This window comes from Orbicella franksi, chromosome 15, assembly GCF_964199315.1.
Source record: "Orbicella franksi chromosome 15, jaOrbFran1.1, whole genome shotgun sequence".
Lineage (NCBI taxonomy): Eukaryota > Metazoa > Cnidaria > Anthozoa > Scleractinia > Merulinidae > Orbicella > Orbicella franksi.
The window spans coordinates 19,960,304-19,972,391 of record NC_138159.1 but is presented as its reverse complement, the minus strand read 5'-3'; the positions used below and the strand labels follow the sequence as shown (position 1 = coordinate 19,972,391).

At 40.6% G+C, this 12,088-nt stretch overlaps 1 protein-coding gene across 3 annotated transcripts; it reads right to left on the bottom strand.

Moving 5' to 3' along the window:
• Positions 1 to 3,340: 3,340 nt before the first annotated feature.
• Positions 3,341 to 11,912, bottom strand: LOC145469904 (uncharacterized). 3 transcript variants are annotated; one of them, XM_081453716.1, is made up of 6 exons: positions 11,604 to 11,912; positions 10,709 to 11,003; positions 9,870 to 10,148; positions 6,655 to 6,821; positions 5,236 to 5,473; positions 3,341 to 4,116 (listed from the first exon to the last, which is right to left on the bottom strand). In XM_081453716.1, the coding sequence occupies exons 1-6, from the start codon at positions 11,706 to 11,708 to the stop codon at positions 3,968 to 3,970; spliced, it is 1,233 nt and encodes a 410-aa protein (XP_081309842.1). In that variant the 5' UTR covers positions 11,709 to 11,912; the 3' UTR covers positions 3,341 to 3,967. The 3 variants fall into 3 exon arrangements, with proteins under 3 accessions (XP_081309842.1, XP_081309843.1, XP_081309844.1); XM_081453717.1 differs by having other exon boundaries at positions 5,236 to 5,461; XM_081453718.1 differs by having other exon boundaries at positions 10,709 to 10,999; positions 11,604 to 11,694.
• Between the last annotated feature and the right edge of the window lie 176 nt (positions 11,913 to 12,088).

Sequence of the window (12,088 nt, the reverse complement as noted above, 5' to 3'; positions counted from 1 at the left end):
TTTTAATATTGTTACGATTGTTACTATTTCTTTCTTTTTCAAATTTTAATTTTTGAGGGCCATTAGGTTATCAGTTTTGTTACTGTCAAATGTTACCCTCATAAAATAAAGTCTTACTTACTTACTTACTTACTTACTTACTTACTTACTTACTTACATTTCCCCTCTGCGAACGTAACAGAAATATAAAATCTAGCTATCGAAGAAATTGGCTACAAAAAGGTTGACGACAAAGCTTTGGTGACGTAGTTTTGGACTTAAAATCACGGTGTTGCCACGGGCAACTTTCCTCGTTTTAAATGGTAACAATATTGTCCCCGGCAATTTCGCACGCCTTGCTGCCAATGACGTCATAGGCCGACAAGTTGCAACTGGAAACGGAGCCAGTTGCCGATGACAACAACACAAGCCGAACGGGCTTCTCCGGCTGCCGTCGGACGGCATTCAGCCCAATTTGCCGTCGTATCGAAAACGTCCGGACTTCAGAAAAATATCAGGAATGTCTAGAGTTAGCCAATCAAGTGAAGTCAGTTTCTCTCTCATGGACATCTTAAGCGGCGCCAAGGAAACATCTACGAAACACACATAGTAACATATACCTTGTGGCGGATTATCTTGCGAATAAGAAAAAATCTGGAAAAATTATTACCCTCCCTAGCCTGCGAACGCAGACGTATTTCCGGCTGTCACTTGATTCCGCTGGAAAATAACGTCTGCGAACCCGAACCAAAAAACGATTTCTGTGACGTAGCTCAAATAACCCCAGAACTACTGCGCGAGGTATTCGCTGCGAGGAGCACTCGAGTTTCATTCTATCATGGAACCTGATTGGTCAAGGAGAAACAAAAGTCATTACGTCACAGAAATAGTTTCCTGGCTCGGGTTCGCAGACGTTATTTTTCGGCGGAATTAAGTGACAGCCGGAAATACGTCTGCGTTCGCAGGCTATACCCTCCCATGCGGTGTAGATAAATGTAACCTCATTGTAGACTGCGAGTGGTCCCTCTTTCGCTTAGTCCGTCGAGCGTGATGCGCAAAAAAAAGAAGCGTGAGAGAAAAAAAAAAAAATGACCGTGCTAAATCTGGGGTTGAGAAGCCCGTTTTCGCTGCAAGGTTTAGCGCAGCCATTTTTTCTCGCGCTTTGAATTGTTTTTTCTCTTCACGCTCGACGTATTAAGCGAAAGTGGGACTACTCTTAGCCTAGCCTTTTTGTTATTAATGTGGCAACCAAAGATTAATTAGTATACAATGAAACCTGTATTAAGCGGACACCCTTGGGACTCTCACTAGTGTCCGCTTAATACAGGGTGTCCTCTCAAAACAGGTTCTTATATGTTGTGCAATAATAGTTAATTATTAACCCTTTTGTAACACAGTGTAAAACATTGTAAGATCAAAAACTGCTCATAGCACAACGTCCAGTCAGTCAGCATCAATCTAGAATAATCACTTAGCTTTAAAACGACATCGCTGAACAATGTTAAAGGAGTCTCGGCTGAACTTTTAGAAGTAAAATGCCCTTGAAGTGTCCGCTTATTGCAGGTTTTGTGTAACAAATTGGCTTAATATTGGTGTCGGCGTCCACTTAACAGAGATGTCCGCTGAATGCAGGTTTATTTCACAGCAATTGTGGGAAGAAAATTCTGAGACTCAAGCTGGTGTCCGCTTAATTGTAGAGGGTGTAGTGATCTGATAAATGGGGTTCCACTGCACTATACGATTAAGAAATAGAAAACACGGACGGTGTTTCTATCGAGTTTTAGTATAAATCTACTAGCGTTCTACCACGAATGCCGTTCTCTGATTAGCTACGCTACTCACTATCTATTCTGTGATAGATTGTGAATAGCGTAGCAGTGTGCCCTTGTTAACAAAATTACGGCCGCTTCTTGGCTTTTTCGAAGTCTCTATGGAGAGGAGTTAGATAAAGTTTTCAACGACTCGATTTATTCGTTCTCGATTTCTATGCGTGATAGTTGACGAGGGCGTAATCACGCGATAGAAATCTCGAGCTCATAATCTAATTGTTTGATACAGTCCACCCTTCCGTAAGCGACCACCCAAAATGTCAAGCCTAGATGGTCGCTTATGGGAGGTGGTCGCTTACGAGAGTTTAGACCATAATGGGTCAAAATTTTTCCTCATTAGAATATGGTAACTGCCGACACTTAACCCATGCGCTAATGCCGATGCAATGTTTTATTCATGTAAAAGTCAATTTCGAGAAAAAAATTCCGATTCTTCCCATTGGGGAAATTTCCGCCTCGTGCTAGCCAAACATACGATAATGTTACAACACCTTATTATCCATTTTTCGCTCCACTATCTGTCAAGTGGTCGCTTACGGGAGGTTAAAAACAAAGGAAAATTTCAAAATGTTAGCTCTAAAAGTGGTCGCGGTCGCTTACGAGAGATGGTCTCTTACAAGAGGTTCCAAATATAGTGATTTAACTTGGGAACTTTTAGTATTTTGGAAAACTGGTCGCTTACAAGAGGTTCCAAATACAGTGATTTGACTTGGGAACTTTTGGTATTTTTGAAAACTGGTCGCTTACGAGAGGTGGTCGCAACCGGAGGTTCGACTGTACTGAGAAACACGATTTTTAACCAATCAGCACGCGTATTTTCTTAGAACTGCTTTATTAAACAAAATAACGCAAGCGAACTTCACTTCATTTACATCGTAGAGTTACTATGAACCAGTCTTGACGCATGAACTATCTACAGCAAAGGAGTCAGTTATATGATATAAACAATGGCGGGATTAAGTGATAAGCATAATAGCTCCTTATCACTTAACTCGAGCAAACAAGAGCAAAGCAACTTCACTTTTCATAACTGTGAATCTTTGTACCCGTTAAAAACTAAAAAACAATATAAAATCTCCGAAGAGCCAAACTTAATTTATACTACAAAGATCCCACGACAAAAAGCCAAACAGATCACGTGACACAACCGGCGTGACTTTTTCTCCAAACAGAGTCAAATATAGGTAAAAAATTTCACCTGATAGAATTGGAGGTATAGCCAGTCCGGAGGGACAGTGCTAACATGTGTTTCAAAATTAAACAAAACTTTCTTTCCTATAATATGGCTGTCTACTCTCTCTCTACTTTTGACCGTAGTTAACTATGCTTTTGAGGTACTTTCTTTTTAAATGACTTTCCAGGTTGGCATTGAAAAGGTAAAACTAAACGCGAGTAATCTCTCAGGGTCGGCAAGGTTGTAATTGTACTACTTAAGAAAAGGATATCGCAAAATGCTGGTACTTCTATCTTCTCCCCGCCCCCCCCCCCCCCCCCCCCCCGCCACCCCAAATTTCAGACGCAAAATATGCACATATATGCTCTTTTCTAGTCGACCCGGGGAAACCATCATATAAAAAGAACGGGGATGCTTACCTCTTAGGCAAAGATAGCACTTCGAAAACGACAGATGATGATTTACTAAATGGTAATGTTTATATCTTTTTAAAACCTACAACGTTTGTCGTTCTAACAAACTTCCACTCGTGTTTTATTTAACAACTATTAGATTATAGGCTGGAGATTTCTATTACGCATTGAAATTATATAAATCTACTAGTCGTTCAAGTATAAATTTACTAGTCTTGGCCTAAATCTTCTAATCGGACACTTTGAAAACCAAGGAAACGACCGCCATTTTGTTAACAACCGCACACGGCCAGATTACACGCTACAGTTGTACAACTCGGTGTACAACAGAATAGATAGCGAATAGGGTAGCCAATAAGAGAACGACTTTTACGATAGAATGCTAGTAGATTTATACTAAAACACGATTGATGTAATAAATGTAGCATGGTTGATGTGTATCAATACCTCAATATTTGAAAAATATTCTAGCAACACTAGCAACGTGTGCGCGCCTTTTGGGCTCTCCAAATTCCTGCGTATAGCTCGAATGATCCAGAAGCAATCCTTATAAATAGTCCTAATTTCACAGACTATGACTTTTCGATAATAACGAATGCATTCCACAGCGTGAGTAGTATGTAATACTCTGGAGAACTCAACAGCTCTTCCTCTAAACGATAGAAATATTGGTTCAGAATATCCTTTTTCTGTTCAGGAGAATAAGGCTGACCATCAAGGGCTGTCAAGAGAAAATAAAGTATGAGAATGTGATAATGACTTGTATCGGAGTCTTTATATTAAGTGCGGGGAGGAAAAAGAAATATCGGCCTTAATCGTGGCCAGCCGATTTTTATGTCGCTAGAGAGGAAAAAGAAATTAAACTCGTCTCATCACAGTACCACCCAGGCGCAGCATTCCTCCTGTTTAGTGTGTACGGAATTTCAACTTTTTGCACTGTTTGAGGCCCCGTCCACATCACACCGGAGAAATTTGAAAACGCAACAATCTGCGGTCATTCTGGATTTGTGTTTGAGGAAAACTCGGTCAGGGAAACTCCGTTTTCCGGTTACGGATTAGTGTGGACGGTAGGCCTAACCGAAGAAATAAAGATGCGTTTTCAAATTTCTCCGGCGCAATGTGGACGGTGTCGGATATTAATTGACGTGCTCTCAGACAGGATGCAAACAGCATACAGTTCTATTTCATGCATGGTTCAATTCCCAGCAACAATTTCTGTATTCTGATTAATTAAGTAAGAGCATGTCAATTAATCTCAAATCATTGCAAAATGGTGGAATTTAAAATGATTGACAGAGACCGCTCGGCCAAAATTAAGTTCGAACAGACAAAATGGCGGTCAATATTGATCAGTTAGCTCATAATCATGTTCGTAACTTTGGTAGTTCCCAGTCCTTGCAGGACACGGCCATATAAGAAATATGGGCTACTGACGAAGCGTGATGTCGATATGGCGGCTATGACCTGAAATAAGCTTAGTCAATAAAGGATTCATTGTATCGGTAGAAAGAACACAATTTTCTTGCGGGAAACAGCGGGTAATCCCGAGCGGCCAGTTCAGGCTGCTCCATCTTGCCCCTTCGGGTAACCAATCACAGCACGGGATTTGATTCATCCTGCTCGCCCGTGGAGCTGGCCTTAACATAAAATGTGTTCAAAGCATGGCCAAAGCTTGCAAACTCATTACATAGATAACATGTAGACTTGTTTTGATTGAGCCAGACTATTATATTGGAAGATGTTTTCGTACATGTTTTCTTTGCACTGATTATTTGCAATTCAGGACGACTGTTTTTTAACACCAAAATATTCCTCATATCTAATTTACCATTCGACTTACTTGATAAAAACATGGAATTACTCCAAGCGCGAGTTTGCTCAGTCATAAATCTCGCAGCTATTTTGGCGTCTCCAGTTTCTAGCAAAAGCTTCTTTTCTGGCAACGGGAACTCTTTTATTTCCACTGAAACAAGTGTCAAGCCAGCTTTTCGGACTGGAGAATCGTCTGACATGAATGGCTTTGTAAGTTCCTCCTGCGTTCTGAAATATTCCGGGAGCGTCATTTCCTTCAGTTCGTACTGTGGAAGAAAAACAATTATGGTGTAAACGATCAAAAACCTGATATTGAATCGATTTTTTTTCCTATCTATTAATAAGGGTAATAAGACTGAGTGGAGTCCAATTCGGTCTGTATTCATACGAGTGATTAACAAAATCGGACGACCGCGAAGCGGGAGTCCGATTTGTCAATCACGAGTATGATTACAGACTGAATTGGACGACGCGAAGCCCTGTTACCAATTAATCAAAACTATGACAAAAATCGAGAAACGAACAAACCATCGATTGAGCGCTGAACGATTAAACGTCGTTATCAATGCTGAAAAACACAGCAGTTTACTCGACAAAGTGCACCGCAACAGCGCGCGCAAAACTGACGCGTACTGTCCAGTTAAACAGGCATGACACGTACACTGTCCTATTACAATGTCTAATTACAAGCATGACGCGTACAGTGTCCAATTAATGCTCAAATCGGGCTGCTGATAGCCAATCACGTTCGAAAATTTTGTGATAGTTTTGATTAAGAAGTTAATCGTATCTATAACGATCGTAATTGGTTCTCCGCGCGCCTATTTGCCCCGTAATCGGCGCGTGATCACGTGGGTGTCCAATTACAGGTATCCAATTGGAATTTTTTGTAATTGGCCACGTGATTCGCACGTCAATTACGCGCGTTTTATTGTCTTTCTTTCCAATGTTTCCTACAGTTTTCAAAACTTGTGAAACGCGCTACAGACGTTTTCGCTCAAAAGAAGTTCTCAAAAGATATTTTTAATTCCGAAATTTGTTATAGATACGATTAATTAGTAATTGGACCTCGTGTCGTACAATTCTGGGAGTATCGTGTTCGTAACTTCAAATCAGCCTCGCGCTTCGCGCTCGTCCGATTTTGAAATTATTCGCGCGATTACTCTCTGAATTGTACTCCACTCGGTCCAATTACTATTACTTATATTCATTAATTAATACTTGCAAACTATCATACCTTTCTCTCCCCTTCCACTTCCTATATGTACAAAAAGAAAACCCGATTCTGTATTTCCCTATGCCCTGCTCAAAATATACTACGAATTTCCTATCGGATGTGTTCTGCAGCGGTCGTTATCATTCTACTTTCAAAAGTTGGATAATTTAAAAGAGGAACATTCAAACTGGATGTGATTTATAAGGTTGTGTTGTAAATACTTCATATTACCTTTGTGATGATGTTGTCTTTTGCCATGCCCTCCCAAACCTTATACATTGCACTGTAGAGTGGAGACAACGAGGACGTATTCCTCACAAAATTGGTCCTTTTTGCGATGTTGGTGCTGTTGTTGTAATCTACTTCACTCACGGGAGCAATCAGAGCCAGTCTTCCTCCTTTGATATTGAAATAATCCAGAACAAGTGAAACAATCTTAGATAGTGCGAAACGCTTACAATTGTCGTTTGTCAAGACAGCTTTGAATTTTACTGTGGCGTTTTGTTTTTCGTTCATTTCAGTTAAATTCAATAATACGATGAATAAGCAAACACAATAACTTGCAAGTTATAAAAGAAGACTACATTTCTTGAACCGAACCAGAAGATACACAGTCACAGAAGCGTTCTTTGCAATAAAAAGGGAGAAGTCACGTTTCCCGCAATATAACTATGACGTCATGGAAGCCATATTGGTGTTCCAAAACAATGAAACGGCGGCCATGTTGGTGTACCAAACCAATTCTGTGGGAGTTCAACTCTTCTCTTATGTTAACACTTTCTTTTGTTCCAATAAATTTGCATTGTTGCTGAGCACGTGCGTGTATACGCTCTATCCCTGGGAAAATCACACGACATATAAAATACGGCGAAGCCCGGTAGATGCTACAACGCATGCGTCCTATATGTGTTCTGCCACAAGGAAAGCACTCAACGTTTGTGTGCGATCCCATATAAAATGTATCTTCCACGTTTTATAAAGTCGACTCTAACGTTAACTAATCCGCGTATGCGTTTAGAGCAAATTGCCTTTGTTCTTAAGAGTGCCACGGTTTTCCGGAAAATTATATATAACTTTGTAATATTATTGCGCGCTGATTGGCTCATTTTTATCGTCAATAAGAGTACAGACGGACGAAATTTCAATTTATGCAACATTTATGCAAGCTTTTAAGTTCAATTTTCAGCTGTCAAACTGTCAACTTTTTAACCAATGAGATTTTATGGACTTTTTTTAAGTAGCCAATCAAAAAGCGAGAAAAGCTATTTGACAATGTTCGCGTCATTTTGAATAACATTCACTTATCTTGGTTTACGGCAAGTTTACGGCGTCTTTTCCCCTCATTTATTCCCGGCATTTGACCATTTTGGGGTCTTGTTATTGTAAAAAACAAATTGACGTTAGTTTTTTTATGCGTCTGTCCTCCTATTGATAGTAAATTTCGTCAAGTTTACTACGGAACCACGAGCCACAGCCACTTCGGCAATGTTATGATGCAATTTATCATCAATAAGAGGACAGACGCATAAAAAAAACTGACGTCAATTTGTTAAACGTTAGCAGGAGCCTTAATAGGGGACGGAGACCGTAAGCGCGCGCCATTTCTAGTATTGGGGCTGTCCGTATGACATGGGACAATTTTTCTATTTTTAGAACAAATTGCGCCAACCCGTGCGGCACACGCGCGTAAATGCTGCGAGGATTTTTGCGGATGTAGCGCGGGGAGATGGAGTCCGAAATTCCCGAAATGTTTGAAGCTTTTGGCCCACAACTCAATACGTTCATGTCTGTTGGAATTTTACTCCAGTATTTTCGTCGTAAGCTGCTTCAGTCTGAGTGAAGTAAGACAGTGTCGAATTTAGTTATGTGCCGCTTTATGATATCACTGACCAAGTTGCGTTCCGCTGCTTCTTTTACAAGAGTTCCACATTACTCCACTCTAAGTTTCACACATGTTGAAAATTAACAGCTTTTCCAGAAAACAGCAAAAAACTAGTTGGATACATTTTGATATAGCAGTGTTTCAGGACTTCAAAGTTTCCCTTTTCTTGCCACACGCTTACCAGGATTTCGCCAGAGTCTATCTCGACCGAACAGTAAAAAAAAAAAAATAATTGCAACTTTGCGTTTCGCCTGAATTGTAAGCAATGCTTGGTGTTTTATCAGGGCCCAATAAGTGACAGTAAAGTTTAAGTCTGTAGATGCTGCTCAGTTTTGTTTGTGTAAAAATCCAATACGTCTGTTGTCGATGAATAACAGCGCCCGCCGATGTGTGTTTTGTACAGTCAGTAAAACATGACAACTTGGACTTCCCCACTCAGTTTCGTGTGAAAAAGTACATCGAACTCATATAATACCTCTAGCTTTTAAATATGTTTTTGTAATCCTGGGTTAGCGTTAACAACCCGGCATTGTTTACAATAGGGTAACCTGACATGAGCCCGAGATCCAATCGCAAACTAGCTTTTGGTCAGCGGTCAACTGCAAAAAACACTTATCCTCGATGAGCTCTAAACTTGAGCCCTCGATATAGTCACGTGATATTAGTCAGTGGATACCTTGTTTGACAGGTGTCGATTGACCATAACATGGATGTCCAATAATCAAAGAAGGACGCTATAAACCTAGGGTGCATGTCTCTGTCATCCTATTAGCTGGAGTATGGCCCCTATCTTGCACGACTCCGTCGTCGTCGTGCGTACGCGCCCACGAGCAGTACCGCTAGCCATGATAACCATGAAAAAATCAATTCATGGGTTTCCTTTCTTTCCTATATGGGTATGGGGCTCCGCTTGGCGGCTCTTCAGGCCGGGAGAGCTCCGCTAAAAATATCGAAGGTGAGCCAACGGAGGCAAACGATCTCAGTCATATTTTGAAGAAGTGGGTCTATTGCGTAAATAATTCCAAATGCTGCCAACGTTTTCACAAAGCTTAACCATTCAAGAGGCATTTGAAACCGCCGCGCAGATAAACGAAGAGCTGAAAAAGAACGGAATTCGATGATGCATTTTGCAAACAATTCACTGAACTTCTACCAGATAGATTTTCTTCATTTTTTCGCTAAACGTAGAAAATCGGTAGAGAAAATGATCCATCAAAAGAAAAATAGGGGTCACCGAACGTCCAAGATCGTTAAATGTAGGCAAAGCTATAGCAATGGCCAGCTGGCCTATCATTGCTCATTTTATTACTTAGCGCGCGCTCGATGGATGAGGTGGCATGTGAATTTGCGTACGCAGTAAGGATGCGCAAAAAAAAAATACTCGAACGTCCTTACTTAATTGATAACGAAAGGCGAACACCCAAATTATCCCGGTAGTGCACTCTGCACTAAAAAGAGTGGCGATGAGTAAGTTCAGTAACCTCATTCATTTATAAGAGCCTTGCTACCATTGGCAAATGTTATCCCTCACTGCAAGTTTTTTTTCACAATGTTGTTGTCTTACCTCTCGATAGTTCTCTTGCTCTCATCAACAGAAACCGTTCCCAGTCCTTCTCGGCTTGTTTACCGAACTCGTTTCTCTCATCCGCGACTTCAGATAAACAATGCAGGACTGCTTTTGTCAAGTTGCAAGGCTTTTGGCTCAGCCACTGAGCCGCAAAGAAGCAAAATCCGAAGTTAACAAACCCACTGGGAAAACACTGATCGTAGAAGTTAGTTCCCGTCGCAGACACATAAACATCTGGAAAATCGGTGAGGTAGCTGGTTGGAGCTGGAAGTGAACCTACAAACAAAGCAGATCATTGAATTGCGTTTGAAAGTTATGGAGTTTTTGTTTTGTTTTGTCTTTTTTTTTTTTAGTTTTTCTTTCCATTAGGTTCTATTTGCTCTACTTTCCTTCTATTCGATAGCATTGCCAAATGTTCTAATAGAGTACTTATTTAGCGCTCACTACGTGGTTTGTGTTGCATGTGTATTGGTTTGTGTGTGGGTGTGTATCTATGTCTCGACCTGAAACTTGTATTAATATATCTTTACACCTGCCTGCCTGCCCTTTTTAACTCTCAACTTAACTTTAACTCTATTAATATGAAATATCTGTAAAAATATATCTGTGAGAACAAAGGAAAATAGAGCTCGTTGTTGTGAGGTCGTCGTTCTTCGTAAAGACAATTTAATGGTACATTTCCTCTCTGAATGAAGAATTAAAAATGCAGAACAAGAATCAAAGCCACTTCATTCCATATTTTAGTCGCAGTAAAGGTCGTAAAAAGCTGGCACCGTCCATCTAAATGGTTATAACTCCTATTCCCTACTTATTCGATTTTATAGCCTTTCCCTTACCTTGTAGAAAATAAAAGAGCGACTTGAAATCATTGTCCGGTTTGTCTTCGTAATTAATGTGCACCTGTAACTCATTCCCATACAAACTCCTCAGTTCCCTTACGCATGCGTACATCAGTGGCATGGAGGTGCCTCCATCTGCACAACCATAATCAGCGATGGTGAATGTATCACCGACCTTCACAGGAATGGACTTGACAGACTCGATGGCTCGAGGAGAAATAAATTTTATGCTTTCCTCGGACATAGAGAATTTCGACGTGAAGTAGCCAGCTCCTGAACCGATGTACTCTGTCTGTGTAAACGAATATATATGGACAAGAGAGTTAGACAGCGTCCACACTACGTCGGAGAAATTTGAAAACACAGCTTTAAACCGTCACGAAAACAGAGCTTTTCGAAAACGCTCTTCAAACCGGAAGAGTTTGAAAATGTCGGCTTTTAACGGAGAATTTTATTATTGAGAGGTAAAAACAATATTTCACGAGCGAACAAAACATTGAGATTTTAACGAAGCACTTTCGGTATTTCCTGCACGAATACAACCTTATTGTTATTTAAATTGTGGCAGCAAAAGATGAATTAACTCTTGAACTGAACAAAGAGTTCCTTTTCAAAGAAACTTTGTCAAGGCATCATATCGCGAAATAAATTGGTGTAAAGTATGATTTGTCATGATCTTTATCTACGTGGCTCACGGCAAAATAGTATTGCGGTGGTGAAGACTTCGTCCCTCGTTTTTATGCATGCGAATTTGATGATCGTGCTTGAATGAAGCCGCAAGCTGACACAGACATTTTATGCTGATTACCATGCCTAGTATGCGTGTCGGGAATGAAGTTACATCATGCAAAATGATAGAATAGGAAAGAAAGATAGTAAGAGAGGTGAGCACCTGTACCGCGGCCTTTGGCGGGTAAAATTTGTTCGTAGACTTATTTGCCGTTGTTGATGTTGGATCCAGTCCCACCCCATGTACTACCGCTTGGACGCTTGCCATGCTAGCAATCGTTGTTCGTTGTCCTGATTCACAGCTGATTCTATAAAGTAAGAACGCCAATATACACTGTGATCCTGATGTCTGAACAAGGGAGAGTATACGGTGTATCTATTGGCTATGTGCCTGAGTCAGAACACTGATCAGGTCTTTGGTTCGTTCAAACGCAGAAATAATTCGACACGTTTAATTCCGACACCGAATACGACTGCGAGTTCGAGATTTTATTTACTGAGCAGCACGCATGCGTCATAAACGTAAAACTGTCATAGCAATACAACAATGCAGTACAATACAATACAAGTTTATTGTGTCATACGCTTAGCTATTCAAGGCTGCAAATTTTGATGATATGAATGCCGCTATGCACTGTAATCCTGATG

Bases quoted from the DNA above. Each gene is read 5' to 3' on its own strand.
- LOC145469904 (XM_081453716.1), bottom strand. From the start codon at position 11,708: ATGGCAAGCGTCCAAGCGGTAGTACATGGGGTGGGACTGGATCCAACA. The intron at 6,822-9,869 runs GTAAGACAACAA...TCAATATCAAAG, and splicing joins AGCAAGAGAACTATCGAGAG to GAGGAAGACTGGCTCTGATT. The intron at 4,117-5,235 runs GTAAGTCGAATG...TTCTCTTGACAG, and splicing joins TAATTCCATGTTTTTATCAA to CCCTTGATGGTCAGCCTTAT.